At 34.2% G+C, this 25,179-nt stretch overlaps 1 protein-coding gene across 5 annotated transcripts in view; it reads left to right on the top strand.

Annotated features, from left to right (window-relative positions):
• The window catches only part of ADAMTS6 (ADAM metallopeptidase with thrombospondin type 1 motif 6), a 312,212-nt gene that overhangs the window by 241,551 nt on the left and 45,482 nt on the right, over window positions 1-25,179 (top strand). For 4 of the 5 annotated variants that reach the window (XM_047730844.1, XM_047730845.1, XM_047730847.1 and 1 more), the window contains 6 exons: window positions 1,279-1,381; window positions 7,940-8,073; window positions 10,102-10,225; window positions 10,761-10,841; window positions 16,677-16,840; window positions 17,266-17,404. In XM_047730844.1, coding sequence (XP_047586800.1) covers window positions 1,279-1,381; window positions 7,940-8,073; window positions 10,102-10,225; window positions 10,761-10,841; window positions 16,677-16,840; window positions 17,266-17,404 — 745 coding nt within the window. Of the gene's footprint in view, window positions 1-1,278; window positions 1,382-7,939; window positions 8,074-10,101; window positions 10,226-10,760; window positions 10,842-16,676; window positions 16,841-17,265; window positions 17,405-18,074; window positions 18,164-25,179 lie in introns of all 5 variants that reach the window. The other variant, XR_007127597.1, reaches the window with a different exon arrangement.

Below are 25,179 nucleotides of genomic sequence, written 5' to 3'. Positions count from 1 at the left end.
ATTGATCTCTGAGAGTTTAATCTACTCATCACTTATTCACAATTAAGAATTTTATCTCCTGGGGGTGCCTGGGTGGCTCAGTGGGTTAAAGCCTCTGCCTTCGGCTCAGGTCATGATTCCCAGGATCCTGGGATCCAGCCCCGCACCGGGCTCTCTGCTCCGCAGGGAGCCTGCTTCCCCCCTCTCTCTGCCTGCCTCTCTGCCTACTTGTGATCTCTGTCTGTCAAATAAATAAATAAAATCTAAAAAAAAAAAAAAAAAGGAATTTTATCTCCTGAACTGTTTTATTCTTCCTTATGTGAGCAGGATATTTTTTCCACCAGTTTATCAAAAGCAGTGATTGTTTTAGGTGCTACAACTATAGAACTCTAAAAGATAAGTCAAATTAGGTCATATTGCTCAAACACTGTGAAAGGTTATACTTCTAATTCTTTGTGAATTTAAAGATTGAATTTAGGATGGGCCTGTGGTATTTGGAATCTAGACCTAGCTGCATTGGCAAGGCTTTCCTTTTTTAAAAAATTCAGGTAGATGAAACATTTTAGAAAACTTTTAGAAAACAAATAACCTTCTCTTCACCCTCTCAATATCCTCCTCTGCTCCCCACCCAACACATGCAGATGTTTTTAACCAAGTTAGTATTTTATTTTCCATGATGTTCATAGATTAAATGTAAATCTTAGTAAGTCCAAATTCCTTGAATTTGAAGGTGTTTAGACTTGAGGACTAGCATTTGCCCAGTTCATTCCACATCTTAAAATATGGTTTTTGTCAAGGCTAGACAGTAAACAGCTATAGTAGTAGGGATCCAAACCACAATTAATAGAGCTGAATGTTGTGTTACAAACCTGCCTCTTGATTCCTTAAAATAAAGAGCTGGGAGTAGCTGTGGCAACTGGACCTTAAATAATGTTACCAAAAGAGATTTTGTGTTTTAGTTTTTTCATCTAGTTTTTATATGTATTTACAATCCTGATGGATTGATTGCAAAGTGGACTATGACATGTATCTGACTATAAAGTTATAAGGAAACTGTCTGACACTGAATTTCATATAAATTACTTCAGTTATTTATTCTGTGGCTAAGATATAGTTCAGGCACATCAGTTTGAATACTGCTGTAGAATGAATAAATGTAAAGTAAATGCCAGAGTTATAGCTACAGCATCAGGTAGTGAGTTATGTGACGAATTCAGGCAATTTTAATTTTAGGGACAATGTCCCTTAGTTTTAGTATTTTTCAACAATCATACCATTTATGATTTTATTTTATTTTAGCCATGTCCTTTGGGGGCCCGAGATTTTCGAGAGAAACAGTGTGCAGACTTTGACAATATGCCTTTCCGTGGAAAGTATTATAACTGGAAACCCTATACTGGAGGTAATGTATAACCAGCAGAGCATTCATCATGCTTGAGAGCTTTGCAAATATAAAAGAATATATAAATACATACAAACACACACATACTTTCATACACATACTAGTAGAAATCAGTGTTTGCAAATCAAAGCAGGATAATGCTTATAGTACTATAGAGTTTCCCTGTAATAAAGTTTATGTTAGTAAAAATGATCAGAGATCATTTATAAAAACCTAATTCTATTTAACAAGGTACAAAAGTCCTGGAAAGGATATAAATCCAAATAATGCTTTTGAATTCTTGAGACTTTCTTGGGATAAATGGACATTACATTATAACCATTTATAATCACTAAATATTTAGAATTATCACCCTGAAAACAACTTATAACAATATAAATCAATTTAAAAGTGGCCAGGAAAACCTATATTCTTTCTTGGTCAAAGGCCAAGGATCTTCCAATAGATTATATTATTCTTTTTTAGTGTTGGGAATCATTTTTACCCTTTAATTTGGGCATGTATCAAACACTTTGTTCAGTAAACACTAGAAGTTTTCTTGTATTCCCAAAATACAAATTAAATTTTGTTAAAATTTTCTCTTGGAGAAATTGAATGTACTTTGAAAAAATTTCTATTGTTTGTTTTTTATTCTACTATCTTGCCTTGAAAATTTTCCAACAGAGCAATATTAAAAGAATTTTACATTGACAAGATTCTACCATTTACATTATAATATACTTTGTTACATGTCTAGTCATCTCTCCATTCATTAATCCATTAATTTTTTTATGTGTGTCAAAGTAAATTGTAGTCATTGCTATACTTTCCTCTAAATACTACAACATGTATAACATTAACCACAGTTCAATATTTATTTATTGTTTTAGAGGTTAGATTATGTACAATGCAATGCACAATCTTAACTGTACTTTCCCTGAGTTCTGACAAATGTGCACACCTGCAAAACGCTATTAACGTATAGAACATTAACATACCTCCAAAATTCTCAAAGTCCCCATAGTCCTTCCCAGCCAATAGCTGCCTCTACCTATTTCTTCCAAGAGCCAACCCTGTTCTGATATTTTTTTCCTTACATATATTAGTTTTGCTGGTGCCAGAACTTCATATAAGTGAAATCATGTTGTATTTACTATTTTGGGCCTAATGTTTTTGAGATCCATCCACGTTATTGCACATATGAAGAGCTTGTTCCTTTTTATTGCTGAGCAGCATTCCATTGTAAAAACCAGTTTTCCCATCCTGCTATTGATGGCTGACCACCTGAGTTGTTCCTATTTCTCAGCTGTTCTGAATAAGTTGCTGTGAACATTTTTGTAGCATTCTCTTTGTGAGCATATGTTTTCATTTCTCTTGGGTAAATACTTAGGAGTGGAATTGCTGGGCAATAGGGGAGGTGTGAGTTTAGCTTTAAAAGAAATTGCCAGATGTTTTTCCAAAATGATGTACCATATTACACTCCCACCAACAACATATGAAAGTTATGTTTGTTCCACATCCTTGCCAACATTTGGTATTTTCAGTCTTCCTTTGGTAGGTGTATAATAATGTCTCAGTGCTGTTTTAATTTGCATTTTCTGATCATTGATTATGTCAAGTACATTTCTATGTGCTTATTGACCATTTATAAATCTTCTTGGTACACTTGTAAAGTGACTGTTCCAATCCTTTGTCTATTTTTAATTGGTTATTTATCTTTCTATTCTTGAGTGGTAGTTATTTATCAGATAAATTTCATGAATATTTTTTCACATCTTTGGACTTTCCTTTTACTTTTTTGATGGTGTTTAAAAATTAAGATTTTAATTTTGATGAATGCTATTTTTTCTTTTTTTTTTTTCCTTTTATGGTTATTGTGTTTAGTGTCCTGTCTTAGAAGCCTTTGCCTTTCTCAACTCAAGAAGATATTTTCTTATGTTTTCTTCTAAAAGCTGTATGGTCTTGGTCTTTATATTTGGATCTATAGTCTAAAAATAATTTGGGGTTATGGCGTGTATTTGTAATTTCAATTCTATTTTCTTTCACTTATTTGTCAACAATAGAAATACACAATGAAATGTTTACAATGTGCAATGAAATGAAATGGTAGCAGTACTATGCTAACACCACACTGACTGAATTATTGTAAATGTATAGTCTTGGACACAGGGAGTGTAAGTTCCTCCAACTTTGATCTATTTTTCAAGAGTTCTTTGGATATTCTAGGTGCTTTGCATTTCTATCTAAATTTTAGAATTGCTATTAATTACTACAGAAAAATATGCTGGGCTTATGATTGCTATCATGTTGAATCTATAGATAGTTGAAGAGGAACTGATACATTAACAATATTATTTTAACATTGAATATTGAATTCAATAGTGAATATATGAACATTATATATATATGCCCATTTATTAATGTTTTCTTTAATTTTCTTTATGTTTTCTTTAATTTCTCTCAGCTATGTTTTGTAGTTTTAGGTGATAGGTCTTGTACTTCTTTTGTTAAATCTATTTCTGAGTAAATTTTTTTTGCAACTATTGTAAATAAAAGTTTAAACTATACCATTTTCAATTGCTTGCTCTAATATCCAAAAATACATAGATTTTTGTGTATTAAATTTGTATTTTGTGACCTTCCTAAATTTACTTTACTGTTAGTCCTAATAGTTGTTTTGTAGATTGCTTAGGATTTTCTTGGTAAATAGTCATGTTGTCTGGAAGTAGAAACTGTATCAATTGTTATGTCTTTTATTCATGTTCTTGCCTTAATACACTGGATTGGCTCTTCAGTACAATTTGTACATGTATGAGTATATGTATTTTTCTTTATTCTGTTAATATGGTGAATTGCTTGATAGATTTTTATGTCAGACCAACCTTTTATTTCTAGGATAAACCCCATGTGGCAATGATTTTTTATCTTTTTATATGTTATTGGGTTTAGTTTCTAATTTTTTATTAAGGGTGTTTGCATCTGTTTTTTGTTTTTTGTTTTTTGTTTTAAGGAATTCTGATTTGCAATTTTTTTTCCTGTCCTGTGTTTGACAAGTTTGGGTATTAGATTTACTCTGACTTCTAGAAATAGAATCCCTGTTTATTTTCAAAGAGATTGTAGGATTGGTATTATTTCTTCTTTAAAATAGACTTCACTACTAAAGCCACTCAGGCTTGGTATTTTCTTTGTAGAAAAAAAAAATGTTACATATTCAACTTCTTTAGTAGATAAAGAGCTGTTCACATTTTTAAAAAATTTTTATGTCTTCAAGAAACTATGGGATACTCCCATATACCATTTCTTGACAGAAAATTGATCATAACATTCTCTTACTGTCCTGTTTAATATCTATAGGCTCTGTAGTGATGTATGCTCTTTCATTTCTGATATTGATAATATGTTTTCTCTCTTTTTCTTGATCAGTCTTGCTTGAGGTTTATTAATTTTATTAATCTTTCCAAAGAATCTACTTTTGGCTTTAGTACTTTTTTATTTTTTTCTCTTTTATTAGTTTTTGCTCTTATATTTATTATTTTTAAATTTTGGGTTTATTTTGCTTTTCTGTATTACCAAACTTCTGTTTTAAAAAAATTTCCCTTAATTCAAAATCTTTTATCATTTACTTTGTGATTTCTCCTTTGACCTATGGGGTATTTAGAACAATGTTAGTTTTATTTCCAATTATTTGATATTTTCTAGATTGTTTGGTTATTGATTTCTAATTTCTACTATGATCAGAGAATACTCTGTATGATTTAAATTTTTTAAATTAATTGAGATTTGTTTTATAGTACCATTTATTGTTCATGTTGGTAATGTGCTATCTATACTTGAAAAGGATGTGTTTTCTGCAATTGTTGGATAGAGTGTTCCATAGATATCGATCACATCAAGTTGGCTGTTAGTGTTGTTTAAATCTTTTATATTCTTTCTGATTTTTTTTTTTTTTTTTTTTTTTTTTTTTTTTTTTTGCTGTAGTTCTTCTATCAGTTACTGGGAGAAATATGTTAAAAACTCTATTATACAGCTTTGCTTTCTTTTTTGCAAGTTTTTTTTTTAAAGATTTTATTTGTTTATTTGACAGAGATCACAAGTAGGCAGAGAGGCAGGCAGAGAGAGAGGAGGAAGCAGGCTCCCCGCTGAGCAGAGAGCCTGATGTGGGGCTTGATCCCAGGACTCTGGGATCATGACCTGAGCTGAAGGCAGAGGCTTTAACCCACTGAGCCACCCAGGCGCCCCTCTTTTTTGCAAGTTTTTCAAGTTGCTTTTATTAGGTACATATAAATTTAGGATTGTTTTGCTTTACTGTAGGAGGAAAAGAAGTATCTGAAAAATAATTTCAGATTTAATAATTAGCATCTAGGTAATTATAAGCTTAGTGGATTTACCCTAAATTCATAATAAGCTTTCACTTCATAAAAGCTTTCACTTTTCACTGAAGGTAACTAGTAATGATGTGACCTAATGTTTAGAGAATCATCTTAAATCTCTTCTCAAAATAATAGCAGTACCTCTTCTGAAAACTCACTGTAGTTGAGTGGAGTGCCTGGATGGTTCAGCTGGTTCAGTGTCTGACTCCTGATCTCAGCTTGGGTGTTGATTTCAGGGTCATGAGTTCAAGACCTGTGTTGGGCTCCATGCTGGATGTGGAGCCCACTTTAAAAAAAAAAACAACAACTAAAAACAAAACAAAAAAACACCTCTCTGTAGCTGAGGAAGCTGAACACATCTTCTGAAATGAAAAAGGGTGAAATGTATTCTTATTATTATCACATAGTGTAGTAGTCTAAGGAATAGAGCCAAAGTATTTATATGTTCTACATATCAAATGCTACCTTACATAATTAAATTATGTTAGAATTGAGTAAATAAAATTTGTTTTCTTTTTAAAAGCTGACACATAAAAAGCTACATTAAATTCCAAAGCATTACAGTAAAAAAAAAATGGGAAAAGAACTATACTGGATAGTAATGAAAAAAATCCCAGTAAAGTTCATTGAAATTTAGAGTAAGTTTATTTATAAAAATCTTACAAAAATGAATATAAATACCTTGATTATCAGTTTAGGAAGAAATTATTCTATTTATTACTTGTTATATTTGCGGTCAGGAGAGCAAAAGGTATCATTAACTTAAGTCTAATAATAACATATCAAATTATATAGAAGTTCTATAACCTATATATTGAAAATGGAAGCAAACGTGGACTTAGGCCAGAGGAGGTAAACTGACAGTTCAGGAACCAGTCTTTACTTACATAGATGTTTTAATCTCTAGTATTTTTGAAAACTTTGAATGAGTTATCAAAAAGCGTTTTTTATTTTAAAACTCTAGGTTTCCATCTTCTCATGAAAAAACAGTATTTGACAATATTGGGCCATCTTCTTGCATTATACAACAATCAACTATAACAATGATCTTTAATGCAATGTTCTTTCTAATTTACCATTGTTTCTATCACTCATTTGGCTTGTCTCTTTGATTTCACATACCTTCGATGAGATTTGTAATTTCTACTGAGATTAAGCATGTCATTTTATCTTTCTGCCTTATTTTCATTGTTTGAAATGGTCTTTTTTTATTTCAAAGAGAAATTTTATCAGCATGATTAGAATTAAAGCAAAATATTTTAAACTTCATCAAACGAAGGTTGGACATAAAGTGTTTTTAAGTCATAATTTCAGTCAGTAGTTACATATTTAGAAGTAACTTTCTCATGCAATGTTTTGAATAAAATAAATTCATATATATTACATCTTTCCAATATACTATGAAAGTATGATATTACTCTGCTTGTTTTTTTAAATTGCTACTATTTATGCCTATTTTTCACATCAAGCTTAAGAAATACAAATTTCAGTGACAAAATGAAAATGATGTAGTTCTTCTATTCACAAAGAAAATTAGGTATTTTTAAATTATTCATGTTTAATGCTATATGTAATTATCTTTGATTTTGTAACAAGAATTATTCAAATTTAATGCTATAGTTAATTTTACCTTTGATTTGCTTATCTCATAAAAACTTACCTCTACACTAAAGCCACATTCATGGAATACAGTTTGTTTAAAGTGGGTAGTAATTTAGAGGTTTGGTTTTGTTGTTGGTTTTTTTTTTTAAATAACTACCATATCCTTGCTTGAAGTAGAGTTTTTGTATCAGCTTCAGTTAATAAGTGACAAATGTTGTAGAAATTTCCCATTTGCTATATGAAGTTATTGTGCCAAGCCTCAAACTTTTATTTTCTTAGTTTTTTAAAAGTTTTTATTTCATCCATTTTTTTCAACATTCAGGTACATTTACTGTGTTCCTTTTTGACCTAAAATATATTATTAAATATATACTAGAAATACCTGAACATTTTAAACCTTAAAACTGTTCAACAGATCTTCTGTCAAGTTGCATAAGCAATGAAAATAAATATCAAATTTTAGCAAAAGAGGGAAGAAACGTACACATCTGGGTATATAGTGAGTGAATGATGTCTGTATGAATTGTAAATTTACTGTGGTTAATATGGAATCACTGTTTCTTAAAAGAACCACTCCATTTATTTCTTTTCTGCTGTATTTGTCCAGGTGGGGTAAAACCTTGTGCATTAAATTGCTTGGCTGAAGGTTACAACTTCTACACTGAACGTGCCCCTGCAGTGATTGATGGGACTCAGTGCAATGCAGACTCACTGGATATCTGTATCAATGGGGAATGCAAGGTTGCTCCAATTTTGAATTTTACTCCTTTGGGGGAGGGGGGCTTTTGAGACTTTTGTCTTTTTTCTCAGATGGTCGCTCCTAATTAATACTATGCTCAGTTTTAATAAAGAGAGCTACATTTTAGAGAAATTCATTTTCCAATTAGGTTAACAATACATACCACTAAAGGTAGACTAGCCTATTCATATTCGAACATCATGTAGATATGATTTATTTTGGTGTTCCAGTTATATATGTAGTAATTGCTAGAGCTCTGAATGTATTTTGGACTTTAATTTCTGTTATTCTGTTCCGTTTATAAACAGATTACAAAGATGATAGGAAGAGAGAGGGAACAAGGATTTAGCTCATATTCATATGGCTACCACATGTTTTCATTGGAAGATTGTTTAATACATTTCATAGTATATAATTTTTCCCCGTAGTGTGAAACAGCTATGTTCCTCCTACTTTGTCTCTTTTTGAAGCATTTTGGAGCACAGTGGTTTTCATTATAGAGTTAGTCTTTACCTTACTAAAGCATTTTCTTTAGAGAATTAGCCAGACTAGTTGAGAATTTTAAGAGCAAATCCATGCTATTTTCCTAGACCTGCGTATAAAACCATAATAAGAAAAGCCGTAAAAAACACTGTTCTCGTAACTTTTTTCACCGTTTGTTTTTACTTTAGATTAAGGAGAAGCACAAAACTAAGTCTCAGAAACTGAGAAAGAAGTGATAAAACACTATCTATTTTTTGTCATAATTTATTGTGAAAGTTTCTGTCCTTCAGGCTACTTGATTCTCAATATGCCTGATGATCCTGTGCATGTGCGTTATTTCTATGACAGTATTAAAATTTGGGGGGGTAGCAAAGACAAAAGTACAGGTTTTATTCAGAGATCACATGCCTGATATCAATGGCTAAAGGTCATTATACAAATTCAAGTGCCAAAATATGTACCAAAAATATATAGAAATCCATATTTCTATGATAAAATGCAAAACTAAAAGGTAGAATTTCAGCTCCCAAGATCATATGCTTACCTGTCCTTGTTTTTATGACAATTTTACTCAGCTGGTGGAAATAGGTATTCATTTTTAAAGGTTTACCCTGTTTTGAATTCCACAACTAATCCTTAACACTAACAATTGGATATTCAAAAGCATCAGTGATTTAGAAAGGTCAAACCATAATGCTCAGTCACAACTCCTGCTGTTATAACCCTATGTAGGACAACAGGACAACATGGTATTTTTCTTAATTCTTGCATTTCTTTTTTTTTTTTTTTTTTAAGATTTTGTTTATTTATTTGACAGAGAGAGACGCACAGCAAGAGAGAGAACACAAGCAGGGGAGTGGGAGAGGGAGAAGCAGGCTTCCCACTGAGCAGGGAGCCTGATGCAGGGCTCGATCCCAGGACCCTGGGATCACGACCTGGGCTGAAGGCAGTCGCTTAACCAACTGAGCCACCCAAGTGCCCCAAATCTTGCATTTCTTGATTGAAGCTATAAGTAAGAGTCCATTGCCAACAAATTATAATATTTTAAGATTTGGATCATGGATTCTATAAATGAAAAAGAAACCTAGGTTAGAAATACAGACATACATTCCTTTTTTTTTTTTTTTAAGATTTTTTATTTATTTATTTGACAGAGAGAGATCACAAGTAGACGGAGAGGCAGGCAGAGAGAGAGAGAGAGGGAAGCAGGCTTCCCGCCGAGCAGAGAGCCCGATGCGGGACTCGATCCCAGGACCCTGAGATCATGACCTGAGCCGAAGGCAGCGGCTTAACCCACTGAGCCACCCAGGTGCCCCCAGACATACATTCCTGGGGAATCAGAATTCTTTTCCTTTAAACTTATATGTTGAGAAATGTTAGCTAAGAAATTACTAGACTGGGAAGGAAAAAGTGGAGAGAGGAAAATAATTCCTGTTTTGATTTCCTTTACTGGAAAAACAATAAATGAATAAGTTATATTTATTTGGTTAGTTACAGTTCCAAGTGTTCCTCTTTATGACATACTGAATATTCTACTCTGTTTTCAGCATGTAGGTTGTGATAATATTTTGGGATCTGATGCTAGGGAAGATAGATGTCGAGTCTGTGGAGGGGATGGAAGCACATGTGACGCCATCGAAGGGTTCTTCAATGATTCGTTGCCCAGAGGAGGTGAGTGTGTAGAGAGAACTCTTCTTCACACCTCTGTTGTCCTGGGAATAGCCAAAACACTTGATTTCTTTCTCACCCCCTTTAAAAAAATTTTTTTTATTTAGACAGACAGTGTTTATTCCCCAAGTTGCTTTTAGTCTCTTAAATATTAAATATAGATCCATGTGAGATATTTTAAGGAAATATTGTTCCCTTTCTACTTGACTTCATTTAGCCATGTTTCCCTCAGATCTGAATTCCCACAGAGCATTGATGGGAGGAGCATGTGTTGAGAAAAAAAAAAAAAAACATGAACCAGTATTATACATGTTGAGGCTTCAAAGACTATCTTGAACTAGTTTAGAGAAAAAGAAAAATACTCTAGATGTGTTCATGAACCCAAAGGGGAATTTTCTCATACTGCATAATTTATAAAGTGCTAAGTCAAAAAAAGATTTGAAGAACAAGGAAACTTATTACTGAATGGTTACTAAACACTCATTTTCTGACCAAGGCTGCTCGTGCTGCTTATTCCTGGCTATCTTCTGTGTTTCAGGCTACATGGAAGTAGTCCAGATACCAAGAGGCTCTGTTCATATTGAAGTTAGAGAAGTTGCCATGTCGAAGAACTATATTGGTAAGTAGCATATTTTGCTAGATTCTTAAAATTTACTGAGGAAAAGCAACACATTATCTTGAAGGAAAACCATATTGCTTGGATAGAACACTTTCATGGTAAAATCAAGTTTTATAAGACCACACTGAAGAGCTAAACAAAAAATTAGTGGTTTATATCTTACTCTTCACTGGGTTAGTTATTTAATTTTTTTGAAAATCAATTTTAATGAGATATTTATATATGACAAAATGCATTTATTATAAGTATACATTTCAGGGGTGCCTGGATGGCTCAGTTGGTTAAGTATCTACCTCTGGCTCAGGTCATGATTCCAGGGTCTTGGAATCGAGCCCCACATTGGCTCCCTCCTTTGTGGGGGTCTGCTTCTCTCTCTCCCTCTGTGCTCTCTCTCACTCTCTCTCTAAGCAACTAAATAAAATCTTTTAGGAAAAAAGTAAGTGTACATTTTGAAGAGTATTGACAATTATATATATATAGGAGTTATAATATATAAATATATAAATAATAACTTAAGTATTGATTACTATAAATACATGAATTATACTTTAAATATATATTACTATGTATAAATCTATTAATATATAGATATATACCACATATTTTTATATTTATATATTTATGTATATATATAAAACACCACAGCCAAGACACAACATTTCCAGGACTTCAAAACATTCTCTTATTGACCTTTGCAGTCAATTTCCCTCAAACTCAGCCTTAGGTAAACACTAATTTCTTTTCTGACATTATGTATTTTATTTTTATTTGTTCTGAAATTTCACATGAATGGGACCATAAAGTCTGTACTCTTATGTCTGTTTTTTTTTTCACCCAGGATATTTTTGAGATTCATCTACATTTTTGAGTAATAAGTTGAGTATATTTAAAGTTCATTCCTTTATATTGCCAAGTAATTTTCCATTATGTGGACATACCATAATTGTTTATCGACTCACTTGATGGAAATTTGAGTCATTTACAGTGTTTGACTCTTATGAATAAAGCTTCTTTGAACACTTATAGACAAACATTGTGTAGACATATATTTTCATTTCTTATGGATAAAAACCAAGAGCAAAATGGCTGGGTCATATGGTATGTACATGTTTAATTTTATAAGAAATTACTAAACTGTTTTCCAAAGTGGTGGTTATCATTTATATTCCTACAAGTACTATAGAAGAGTTTTGGTTGCTTTATATTCTTGTTAAAACTTGATATTGTTGACCTTTTATTTTATTATTTTTTAAAGATTTTATTTACTTATTTGAGAGAGAGAGAGAGCTTGAGAGGGGAGAAGATCAGAGGGAAAAGCAGACTCCTCATGGAGCTGGGAGCCCGATGTGGGACTTGATCCTGGGACTCCAGGACCATGACCCTTCACAGAAGGCAGTCGCTTAACCAACTGAGCCACCCAGGCGCCCTATTGTTGACCTTTTAAATTTTACCCTTATAGGTATCTTTTTTTGTGAAGTGTCACAACAAATATTTTGCCTACTATAATTTTTTTCTCTTAATCAAATTAGGAGTTCTTTGTATATTTTAAATACATGTCTTTGCCCAAATATATATTTTATGAATATCTTTTCCAGGTCAGTGGCTTGTTTATTCCTTTTCTTAATGGGCCTTTTGATTTTCACAAAATCGAATTTATTAATTTGTTTATAGTTTATGCTTTTGTATCTTGCCTTAGAAATTTTGCCTTCCCCAAAGTTGCAAATATTGTCTTCAATGTTTCTTCAAGAAATTATAGTTTTAGGGGGCGCCTGGTGAGCTCAGTTTAAAAAGTGTCTGACTCTTGGTTTTGGTTCAGGTCATGATCTGAGGATTGTGAGATGGAACTCTGCAACTGGCTTCACACTCAGCACAGAATCTGGTTGAGATTCTCTCCCTCTCCTCCCTTCCCTTCAGCCCTTCCCTTCTCACTCATGCTTACTCTATCCCTCTCTCTCAAACTGAAAAAACAGTGAATTACAGTTTAGCTTTTATATTTAGATATATGACCCATTTTGAGTTCTTATATAAGGTATAAAGTAAGGGTTCAGTTTTGTTTTGTTTTTCATATAGATATTCAGTTACCATAGCACCATTTGTTGAAAAGACCATCATTTCCCCCATTGAATTACCTTGACATTTCTGTTAAAGGTCATTTAAACATGAATGTATGGGTCTCTTTTTGTTCCCTTCCATTGATATATATGTAGGTGTCTATCCTTAAATCAAAACTATGTTGTATTAATAGAGTTTTCTAGTAGAATTCCAAAATAGGAAGCATTAGGTTCTCAAATTTGTTCTTCTTTCTCAAAATAATTTTTGCATATCTAGGTCCTATACATTTCTGTATGCAGTTTAAAATAAACTTGTCAATTTCTGCAAAAAGAGATTATATGGAATGTGTAGATCAATCTGGGGAGAACTGGTATCTTAAAGATATTATCTTCCAATACACGAAAAGATTTACCTATATATTTATTCAAGTCTTTATATTTGTTCATCAGTGTTTATTTTTCAGTGTATGGGTCTTGCACCCCTTTTTTCTTAAATCTACCATTAAATATTTCATACTTTTTGATGTCATTATAAATGGTATTGATATCTTAATTTCATTTTTGAAAGATTTATTGTTATGTAACAATACGATTGATTTCTTTTTGTATTGATCTCATGTCTTGTGATTCTTTCAATCCATGAGAATGGAATATCTTTTAGTTTGTGTTGTTTTCCGTTTCTTTCACCAATGTTTTATAGTTTTTTAGAGTATAGGTCTTTTACCTCTTTAGTTAAGATTATTCATGGGTATTTTATTCTTTCTGATGCAGTTGTAATTGGGATTGTTTCTTTTTTTTTTTTTTTTTAAGATCTTATTTATTTATTCATGGAGGGGCGAGGCAGACTGGCAGAGGAGGATGCAGGCTCCCCACTGGGCAGAGAGCCTGATATAAGACTCGATCCCAGAAGACCTGAGCTGAAGGCAGATGCTTAACCAACTGAGCCACCCAGACATCCCTGGGATTGTTTTCTTAATTTCTATTTCTGCTACTTTGTTATTGCTGTATAGACACACTACCAATTTATGGGTATTAATTCTGTATTCTACAACTTTACTGAATTCTTTTATACTTCTGATAGTTTTTTGGTGGAGTCTGTAGAATTTTCTATGTATAGTATCATGTCATCTGCAAACAATGACACTAACTTTTCAGCTTAAGAACAATTGATTGAAAAGTTTTATGAGTTTTCCAGTTGTTTACTGTTGGAGGGCAAGTTCAATACCAGTTATCTCAACATGGAAAGAAGTGGAAATTCTTTTTATTTGATGTTTGATCTTTTAAGACAAATTTAGACTCTTCAGAAATCTCTAGCGAGACCTGGATGAGTTCTTATTTCCTTGCAAATATCCCCTTGCTTAAATATTTTTAAAGATAAGACCACATCTAGAATGCTTTTTTAGATGGAACATTTGTATTATCAGGCTCTTTCTTCCTTTATTTAAGAAAACCTCTTTATTAGGGCACCTGGGTGGCTCACTCAGTTAGGTGTCCAAACTCTTGCTTTCACCTCAGGTCAGGATCTCATAGGTCATGAGATCAAGTCCCGTGTGGGGCTCCACACTGAGTGGAGGAGTCTGCCTGGGGTTTCTCTCCCTCTGCTCCTATCCCCACTCTCTCTCTCACTCTTTCTAAAATAAATGAGTAAATTTAAAAAAAAACCTTTATTTTTATGCCATAATTTTGGATTCTTTTCCACATCAAAAGACTAAAAAATAAGAATCCTAATATCAGATTTTTCCCTTTGATAATGCTCTGTCTATAAAGTCACATCTTCCTCCCTTATTCATTCCTTTTTAAATACTTTGTGTTTTTCTGAATTTATTATAGTACCAGCAAAAGTGAGTAAAGATCCATTCATTAAGTAGTTGAAAAAATGGAAAGTGAGAGTTAAAATTGAAGGAGAATTCAGAGCTACTGGTGGTGGGTGGGGGAGGCTTGTTTTAATTTTTGTTTTCAGTATTTCATATCATACAGTCTCAGATGTCCTTATATAGTCAAAGTACTTTCAATGTGTTAAGTGACAGAAAACTGGTTGACAAATCCCAAAAGATTAGTTAGATTTATTTTTGACAATTAAATGAATTTTCACAACATATCTGGAGTCAAGAAAGTACAAGTAACTTGCCAGGAGGATAGGGTTGGGGGTATGGAAATGGTATATAATATTAAGGACAAGTGGTAGAGGTCCAGAGAGTCAGAGACTCTATGTGCCATGACCTTTTTAGTGCTTTTGAGCTGCTTGTTCATCTGGCCTGAGAAAATTTTGTGTGTGTGTTTTTTAAAGGTTTTTGTTTTTTGTTTTTGTTTTTTTTAAGTGTACATGAATGCACAGTTGAAGGGGAGAGGGAGACAGAGAGAGAGAGAAGACTCTCTGCTGAGCATGGAGCCCTGTGTGGGGTTTGATCTCACAACTCTGAGGTCATGACCTGAGCTGAAACCAAGTCAGATGGTTAGCCATCTGAGCCACCCAGGCACCCCTGTGATAAAGGTTTTGAAGAAGCTAGCATGTTAACAAAAAATTATACTGACATGTTTGTCATTGTCAAATCATGATCATCATTATTAAAATTATCATCATCCTATTTATTTATGAGAGTTTTTATATTTATGGGAGTTTTTATCTATATTTTATATAGTAGTGCTAATAGTCCTTTTTCTTATCACATATTTATAAAACTTTTTTTATAAAACCTTTTAATACATTATTTTTCTACAGAGGTTTAAAAAGTTATGCATGCATATTTATTAAGCTTATTCTTTATAGTTTGTGAGTTTTTTTTGTCATGGTTAGAAAACCTTTTTGTACCCTAATATTACTTTTTTAAGTTCTTCCATATTTTCTTTCTAGCATTTTATTATTTAACTATCTATACATTTAAATATTTACCCATCTGGCATTTATTCTTTCTCTCTTTTTTAAATTTTGTTTTTATTCAGGTAAAATTGATATAATGTAGAATTTAATAATTTTTTTAAAGATTTTATTTATTTATTAAAGATTTTATTTATTTATTTGACAGAGAGAGAGATCACAAGTAGGCAGAGATGCAGGCAGAGAGAGGGGAGGAAGTAGGCTCCCTGCTGAGCAGAGGGCAGGATACTGGCCTCAATCCCAGGACCCTGAGATCATGACCTGAGCCGAAGGCAGAGGCTTAAACCGCTGAGCCACCCAGGCGCCCTATTTATTTATTTTGAAAGAGAGAGTATACAGGGAGAGGGGCCAAGGGGAGAGAATCTTAAGCAGGCTATGTGCTGAGCATGGAGCCCAATATAGGACTCAATGTCAGGACTCTAAGATCATGACCTGAGCTGAAATCAAGAGTCATGCTTAACTATGTCACCCAGGTGCCCTGGGTTTATTTCTTCACTGTTTGGCTCCATTTTTCTGTCTGTCTGTGTGCCAGTACCACAAGTCCACTTCATCTCATATTCATGTAATTATAATTTCAAGTTTTAGGCAAGAAAATCTTCTCCCTACTCTTACCCCAATTATTGCTTTTCTTATAATTTCCCTTGCTAGTTCCATGTGTTTATTCCTCCAGATAAAACTTTCATTTCTTTTTATTACTATCATCAATAAATACTTAACATCTTCTTGACGTTCACATGCAAAATTACCATGTTAATTTTTACTTAAGCAAATGGCCAAGAATCCTATCTCCAAGTGGAAATGAAATGGATACTCATTGTACACTCCAGTGCAGTTAATAAGTGACATTGTGGTAAATGAAGTTTTACATTTTAGATAGACTTTTTTTTTTTTTTTTTTTTTTTTTTTTAGCTTTGAAATCTGAAGGAGATGATTACTATATTAATGGTGCCTGGACTATTGACTGGCCTCGGAAGTTTGATGTTGCTGGGACTGCTTTTCACTACAAGAGACCAACTGATGAACCAGAATCTTTGGAAGCTCTAGGTCCCACCTCAGAAAATCTCATTGTCATGGTAAATGTGTCTTTGCCACTTAACTTTTTCCATCTGTGATCTGCCTTGTGAGGTACAGAGGGGCAGGCTTTATTATCTCTGTTTTACAGGTGGTGATATTAAGGTTAATAAAGGAAAATGGTTTACCCAAGGGTATCAAATCTGTGTAAGGTTAAGGCCATACTGCTCCTTCCATATGACTGATCTTTTCAATGCCTGCTTAAATAGTATTTTTATAACCAAACAAGGCGTTTAAGAGAAATGATTCTAAATTACCCATGAAAATGGAAGGAGAAAATTCAATATCATTGCGTGTGTTCTACAGGTTATCTTAAATTTCCTGTAAGACTTACTTTATGACATTTTCCTCTTCAAAAGAAATAATAAATATTTGAGTGAAGCCTCATTGTATTTTAATTATCTTCACCAGTTGTTTTCAATGGCAGGTTCTGCTTCAGGAACAGAATTTGGGAATTAGGTATAAATTCAACGTTCCCATCACTCGGACCGGCAGTGGAGACAATGAAGTTGGTTTTTCATGGAATCATCAGCCTTGGTCAGAATGCTCAACTACTTGTGCTGGAGGTAAGACACACACTAGGCAGCCCACCCAGAGGGCAGATGGAAAGCAAAACATATTCTGAGCTATGCTTTGTGTTTGCTAAAGAAGCTAATTGGAAACATTTCTTGCAGGTTTGCTTCAAGCTGTAATTTAGCAAAAAGAAACTTTGCTTTAATTATATTATATTCCATTTGTTTTTAACCTCATGTAATTTGTACAGATTTGTTGGTAAAATACATCTTGGCACAATGAGTGTCTCTGCTGGTGCTTCTCCCAAGACTATCTTGAAGGTGGGCTGTTTGCTTTTCGTGAACACATTCTTGGTAAAGAACATCATGAGTTTTAAATAAGAAAATGAGCAAGAATCAGACGGCACAGATTCAACTTCTTGTAATGGGGGATGAGAATGTATGTCTGTGTGCTTGCGTGTTTGTGTTTGTGTGCTTGTGTGTTTCCCACAAACCTATTCAACTCCCTTCTCCAGCCATCACAGTTAAGGGGCTATATACTGGGATACTACAATAACTCCTAGTGTCTGGGTCTCTGGGTTAATGGTGTATGCTGACCCCATTATAGTCCCTCAGAGAGGTAGCTGCTAGGCGGTGGTTGGTGATGTGTTGGTTGTCCCATGTGCGTTTTTCATGGGTGCCTTTTCCCCACAATTTACTCTATTCCTAATCCTCCTCCCTCTAGTGGCCACCAATGCAATTCTTTACCTCTGGCTGGGAGAGCAGGACAGTTGGCTTCCTTCAAAGCCAACACCCTTGCTGCTGCATGGACTGGTGAGTAGAAGTGCTGTGCAAGCAGCATCTTCCTTCTCTCTGGAGACTAAATGCATCGCCTCCACCGTACACCTTGGTCCCAATAGGCAAGGAAACAAACCTATCCCTCAGGCCTAGGCTTGCTTAGAGCACCTCACCATTCCAAAAGCAAAGATTCATTTTGAATAGTGATATTTAGAACGGGAGACATAGAAATAAGGTGAATCACCCCATTTTACCCCATTTCCAGTGTATTAACTATTTTCCCTTTCTAAACTGCTCAGAAACATATGATTGGACATGGCCTTTACCCTATCTTGTCTTGTACTCATTGACTTTCTAAAGTCCTCTGACTCTTGAGGCTCGGATATTTTCACGAAATGATTATTACATAATATTCAGTATTTTTAGAATCATTCACAAATAAATCATTGATTAGCTACTCCAACTTTAGTAGCAAACATGATATAAAACATCAAAAAAGCAAATTAATAATACTGTCTTGTCCTGTGTGAAGTGTCATGAAATATGGTTATATATAATTTGTGGCATATTTTATTTTATTTTAAAAAATATTTTATTTATTTATTTGACAGAAAGAGAGAGCACAAGTAGGCAGAGAAGCAAGCAGAGAGAGAGGGGGAAGTAGGCTCCCCGCCGAGCAGAGACCCCCCCACCCAATGCAGGGCTCAATCCCAGGAGCCCTGAGCCAAAGGCAGAGGCTTAACCCACTGATACCCAGGTGCCCCAATTTGTGGCATATTTTTAAAAGATCTCTAATTCCAATCCATTTTATGTGTGAAATGGCTAGTGATTTATAATGTAAAGTTTTTAAAACTGTAAGACATTGCTATATATTTTAATAAAATAAAGGATATTTGAAACTAATTGTTCAAATGAATGCCACTGTATTATATTTTAGTGGCATTTATACATATATATTTCTCTGTTCCAATTAAATTCATTTTTATTCAAGCTACAAATTAACTTATCTCTTTCACATACCAAAAAAGAAAAAAAGCCTTCATGACAACAGTACATACATAATTCAGGCTCTGAAGTATTAGGTAGGATAAAGTTATTAAGGAAGAGTCCAAATAAAGTTTAGGAAATCTAATGAGGAAAGTCTAAATGTTGAGGATGATTAGCTTGGAGAAGGGAAGGCTGAGGGAAAGTATATTAGTATCTTCAAGTCTGTGACAGAATGTTGAATGAGAAATTCTTAGTGCCTGTACGTCTTTGTACTAAAAATTGCTATATTTGGGGATGGTTTAGATACAGTGTTGTCTGAGGCCAAGGAGGGATTAAGTGAATTCTCAGTGTTCCTTCTAACCCTATGATTCTTTTGTTCAAAAAGGAGATAGTCTGACAAATAGGGCGGGTGTTAGGCCCATGAGAACTGAATTTAGAAGAAAAGCTGTGATTTTATTAAAGATATATGAAAAGTCTAAAGGAGTGTTTTCCATAACACTCGCATTGGGAAATCATAATATAAAAATGATTTCTTATGGTAGAGAATAAAATATAAAGAAAAGCAAGGATAGAGAGAACCCCCTGGAAGGAGAATTTTCTCTGTTGTTTATACTTTTTCCCTCTGTTCTGGAGCTTACTGATTGTAGATGTTTGAGGTGGTTCTTGAAACTGGAATTTTGCTCAGTTGTACATGATTATGACAACAGGCATGAGGCAGTCTCCAGGCCATTGTCTTCTTTGGAAGAGAGATGTATAGTGCTTGGAAGTCGGCAGGGATAGCGTGAAGAGCTGCATTCAGGTGGCTTGGTAAATGGTTCTCAAAGTGTGGCCACTGCCCTGGCAGCATCAGCATCACCTGAGAATCTATTAGAAATGCTACTTTGGGGACCCGATCTCAGATCTACAGAATAGAAAATCTGGGTGGGCTTCAAAAGTCTGTTTTAAATAGCTCTCCAGGTGATTGTGATGCTTGCTCAAGTTTGAGTACTAATGGTTTGGTTGACAGAGAAACTGAAACCTGGAGACATGGAATCTCTGTCCTCCTCACTGACATCTGTGCATCTCTCTAGACTCACTCTGCACCTAGAACAATACCTAGAGTATATTAGGTACTCAATAAGTATTTATAGATGAGTGGGTGAGCAAAAGGAATTAATTATTTTGGCAATTATTTACCTGTGCTAGTTTTTTCCAGTGTAGGAAGTAAGAGTTTAGAATTGTTCATTTTTCTTAGGAGGTACAGCAGTTTTTAATTGGGATAAAGTCAGTTCTTAATTGGGATATTTCACTCTCATCTTTCCAGGGTGGTGCTAGGTGTGAGGACACCAAAGTTTGTTTTTGTTTTTGTTTTTGTTTTTAATATTTATTTATTTATTTATTTGACAGAGAGAGAGAGAGAGATCACAAGCAGGCAGAGAGGCAGGCAGAGGGGGGGGGGAAGCAGGCTCCCCCCTGAGCAGAGAGCCCGACACAGAGCTCGATCCCAGGACTCTGAGATCATGACCTGAGCCGAAGGCAGCGGTCTCAACCCACTGAGCCACCCAGGTGCCCCCCAAAGTTTTTTTAAAATGGAAAAAGAGAAAACAAGAAAGATCTCAAAGAACTCTCTGTTGCAATCTCACAAGACTCTTCAGTGATCTCACCTATTACTCTCCTGCATATGTTTTATTAGTGACAAATAACAAACTCTGAGTTTGGGAGCAATGCTGATAGCTTTCTCTTATGATATCTCTTAAGATAAGAAGTTTTGAGATTGTTTTTCTGTTGCTTAGCAGACCCAATGACAAATCTTATGCTGCAGGAAATATTGCTGGTGATTCAGTCTAAGTAATGGTCTTTTCTCTGAGTAAGTGATGAAACACTTCCGTAGCCTGAATAAGAACATTGAGATGCTGTGGGGTGTTGTCTTTAGGATAAATGTGATTTTTAATATACAGTTGTGATTCTTCCTCTGAGAGACATGCAGGCCCAATGAATTAAAACTTGACTATTTTCTGAACCACTGTTAACTCCTACTAGAGTTTTGTTTCTTTATTCCTTATCCGGAGTGTTATATGCTCTGTGATTTATCTGATTCTCAAATTTATATACTACCACTGGATTCATGATTAATGTGTTAATTGATAAAGATTGGCTGGGTAAAGAGAATTATATTATTTTTGAAAACAAAGCTTTAGGAATTTTTTTAAAGTAGTAATTTAGGCCACTGTGTCTTTGCACTGCAACCTTTAAAGTTTCAAATATCAAATACTGTGTATTTTCCTTTGATATTCGTCATTCATACTCACTTTTTACTCACTTTGGCTGGATATGTGGTCCTCAGATTTTAACATCAGAATTGCCTGGATGTCTTATTCAAATTAGATTGCTAGGTTCTGCCTCCAATTTCAGATTCAGTTAGGTCTGGGATAGACCCCAAGAATTTGCACTTCTGAGGTGTCCAGGTGATGCTGGTGCTAGTGGTTCAGGAACCATACTTTGAGAAACACTGGGCTAGACACTTAGATTTCATAAAGTAAGTGCCTATTAAAACAAAGTGGCAAATCATTTAGGTAATAATCCATATTACAGTTATAATCTACATTACAGCTAGTCTTTTTAATGATAAATGGTTCTATAGCTCAGCTACATAATACTAAATAAAATGTTATAGTTTATAGAGCATTTTCTGGTACTCTGTTACATTTGATCATCATCAACAGCACCATGAGCCTAGGCATTGCTATTATTATCCCTATTTTGTACCCAAAGCCCAAGTGAGGTAACTTCCTAAAATCAAGACTTAGAAATTATTTAGTGATTTTTTAAATGTAGCAGTCTCTCTTAATAAATATGGTCCTTTACTTCGAACAGAGCATTCCCACCAGTTGACAACCTCCATAGAGCAACATAATAAATCCCTACGAAAAAAAATCTCCTTCACTAGTTTGAAATTTTATTTTTTCAAATGCTTTGCCTAAAGCCAGTGATTCTTTTTTTTTTTTTTTTTTTTAAATTTGACAGAGAGACACAGCGAGAGAGGGAACACAAGCAGGGGGAGTGAGAGAGGGAGAAGCAGGCTTCCCACCAAGCCGGGAGCCCGATGCGGGGCTCGATCCCAGAACCCCGGGATCATGACCTGAGCCGAAGGCAGACGATTAACGACTGAGCCACCCAGGTGCCCCTAAAGCCAGTGATTCTTAATTTTGGTTGTACATTGGAATCACCTGGAGAACTTAGAAAAAGTTCTGATGATTGGGCCCGCACCCCGGAAGTTCTGATTTAATTTGTCAGGAGTGTGGCCTGGGCATCAGATTTTTTAAAACTTACTAGGTGATTCCATCATGCAGCCAAGGTTGGGAAGTCCTGCCATTGAGGCTGATGGAAAGTTCTTTAGTATTCAGATAATTTGCATTCAGATACAAATGCCATTGGTAGTATTAACTCACATTTCTGTTGCTAATTAGCTACTAGTTAAATAATGCAAATATTAATGAGATTTATTTATAAGTATTTGGGGTGGAAAAGTAGAATAAGACATCAGCATAGGGAATGAAAAATGTAGTAGGATGCCAATTAATTTTATCATTTTGTTTAGTGTGGCCATCAGCCTTGGACATGCCTTTAGAAAGCTCTTTTTCAGTTTATTTACATGCTCTCTTTACCTGATGGATCACTTATAAGCATCTAATCAATGCTTTTGAAACTGACTGAAACTATTAAGTATTGTTTCTTAACCTTTTCACTAAGACCTAGTGAAATTGTGCTAAGTCCAAAGTTCTCCCTCTAATTTCAAATTTCTGTGGTACTTAAGGGAGTTACAATGAATAAGTGGTTATAAACTCAACCAAGTTTAATTTAAACACACAAGTCAGAGGCAAATGACTCCTGTTTTATTTAACTCACCATTTGGGAAAACTGATAACTTTTTTTTTCTCTTTGTGACATGGTTCTAGAGGAAGTCATCTATTGTTTTAGGAAATTTTGTTTCATTAGGAAATGAGTTTTTGCAAAATGCATCAGTATTCATGATAATTTCCTTCTCTATTGGCTGGCTGTGCTCTCATTTCCAACCATTTAAACTGTTCTCTTTCCTCCCTCACCCCTCTTATCTGATGCAACCCGTAGGCTTTAAAGCAAAGCTTTGCAAAGCTAATTAACTGAGAGTCGCTGCACTGTTGCGTTCAAGTTTGTACCTGTTCTGTTAAAAAGAAAGTCTTAAGAATGCTTTATTTGTGATGCAAAGAAAAGTCAGAAATACATGAATATTTTACATGTATTTTTTAAAATTTATGCTCTAAATATAGTCTTTGGCCTGCAGTTGCCTCTTTTGACACCAGCTGATTATTTTCTCTAAATTTTTTTTCTAAGGTTTTCTTTATCTTTGTATAGAAGTACAAAAATTGCATAGAAAAGAACTCAATTTTGTCAGGTTTCTGCTAACAGATCTTGGCATCTCTTTGTTGAACATTGCCTGGCAGCTCAGAGAGAAAAAGATAAGTTAAAACTATAGTTATATTGAGAAGGAGAAGGGAGAAGACAGTTTTATTTTTAGAGACAATTTTGATTTTATTTGAAGATCAAAGTACAGATTTTTTTCATATATATATATACTATGGGGTTATTCGGGAATGTTTCCAATCAATTGTTTTTGACCACTTAAAATTTTATCATTCGTTTTTATTTTACGTTTACCTAGCCTAATTAATTTTTCTTGTATGTTTCATGCTTATTTAGATGCTTATTTTATTTCTTTTTCTTTTTCTTCCCTGGATGTCATCTTAGGCTGTGTGTTTGTGTGTGTGTGTATATGTGTGCGTGAATAACATACAAACTTAAAAGATATTCTGTGTGTTTCTTCTGTCTAGCTAGGACAAAATTTTTTTTTAATTCATTCTTTTTGCGATTTCACCTGATTCATCTGGATTCTTATACATATTGGAGATGGTTTCTATTCTTTAATATTTTTAGGATGCTTTATATAGTTTCCGACTACTATTTTGCATTTTCCTGATGTAGGCCCATATTTTTCAAACTTTACCACGGTGTCCCAGAATACTGCAGCAAATTCACAAAAGATACAGCAGAATGTTCTACGTTTTCGATGGAAACACAGTGACATTGGTCATTTATCACAACAATTATTACTAAGTTGTTTGGACCTAACTACTTAATAAGTAAAACTCTTAGATATTTTTTTTTCTGACTAGGAGGGCTGTGAAAAAATTACTGAGACATTAAGGGTGTCATGAACCAGGAAAGTTTGAGAACTCTAGATTTAAGGTAAAATGAGTATATTAAAGTAGATAGAAATTAGTCATCTCCCTTTCTTCCAATAGATGTTGAAATTCATTTCATAAAAGGAAAAAAATGCCTATAAACTCCTTAATCAGGGTTATCCTGGTGATGTTCAGAATTTAAAATCAGAGCCTCTTCTGTGCTTCCAATTAAGGAACTAGAGGTCTTGAATACTGTGTAAACCTTTCCTTCATATTTGCATTAAGTTTTCCTTCTTTTGTGTCCTGAGTATGTTTCCTTCCCCCATCTCTGTTAGTTCAGTTTAAGATTGGTGGGTGATTAAAGCAAAGAAGAAGAAGGAGAAGGAGAGGAAGAGGGGGTGGGAGAGGGAGAAAGAAAAAAAGAAAGAAAGAAAGAAGAAAAAAATACCCTAAATATGTAAAAGAGAACTGATAGCGAATTTTTCTTTGTAATTAACTACCTAACAAGTTTATGTAATAATCTACACAATTTCATTTCATTTCATTTATTTTATTTTATTTTAGATTTTATCTATTTGAGAGAGAGAGCAGGAACAGGGAGGAAAGGGAGAGAGAGAGGGGGAAGCAGGTTCCCTGCTGAGTAGAGAGCCAATGTGGGGCTCAATCCCAGGACCCTGGGATCATGACATGAGCCTAAGGTAGATGTGTAACTGACTGAGGCACCCAGGCACCCCTACACTATTCCGTTTATTAATGACATAATTTTCAAGTTATTTTAATAAATCTGTCATGCAGATTGTTTTGGCCTGTTTAAAAAGTTGGATATTTCTACATTGTTTCTATGGAATATATGTTATATATTTCATT

This window comes from Lutra lutra, chromosome 5 (genome assembly GCF_902655055.1).
Source record: "Lutra lutra chromosome 5, mLutLut1.2, whole genome shotgun sequence".
Lineage (NCBI taxonomy): Eukaryota > Metazoa > Chordata > Mammalia > Carnivora > Mustelidae > Lutra > Lutra lutra.
The sequence above is the reverse complement of the archived record's forward strand: the minus strand, read 5'-3'. Positions and strand labels throughout refer to the sequence as shown.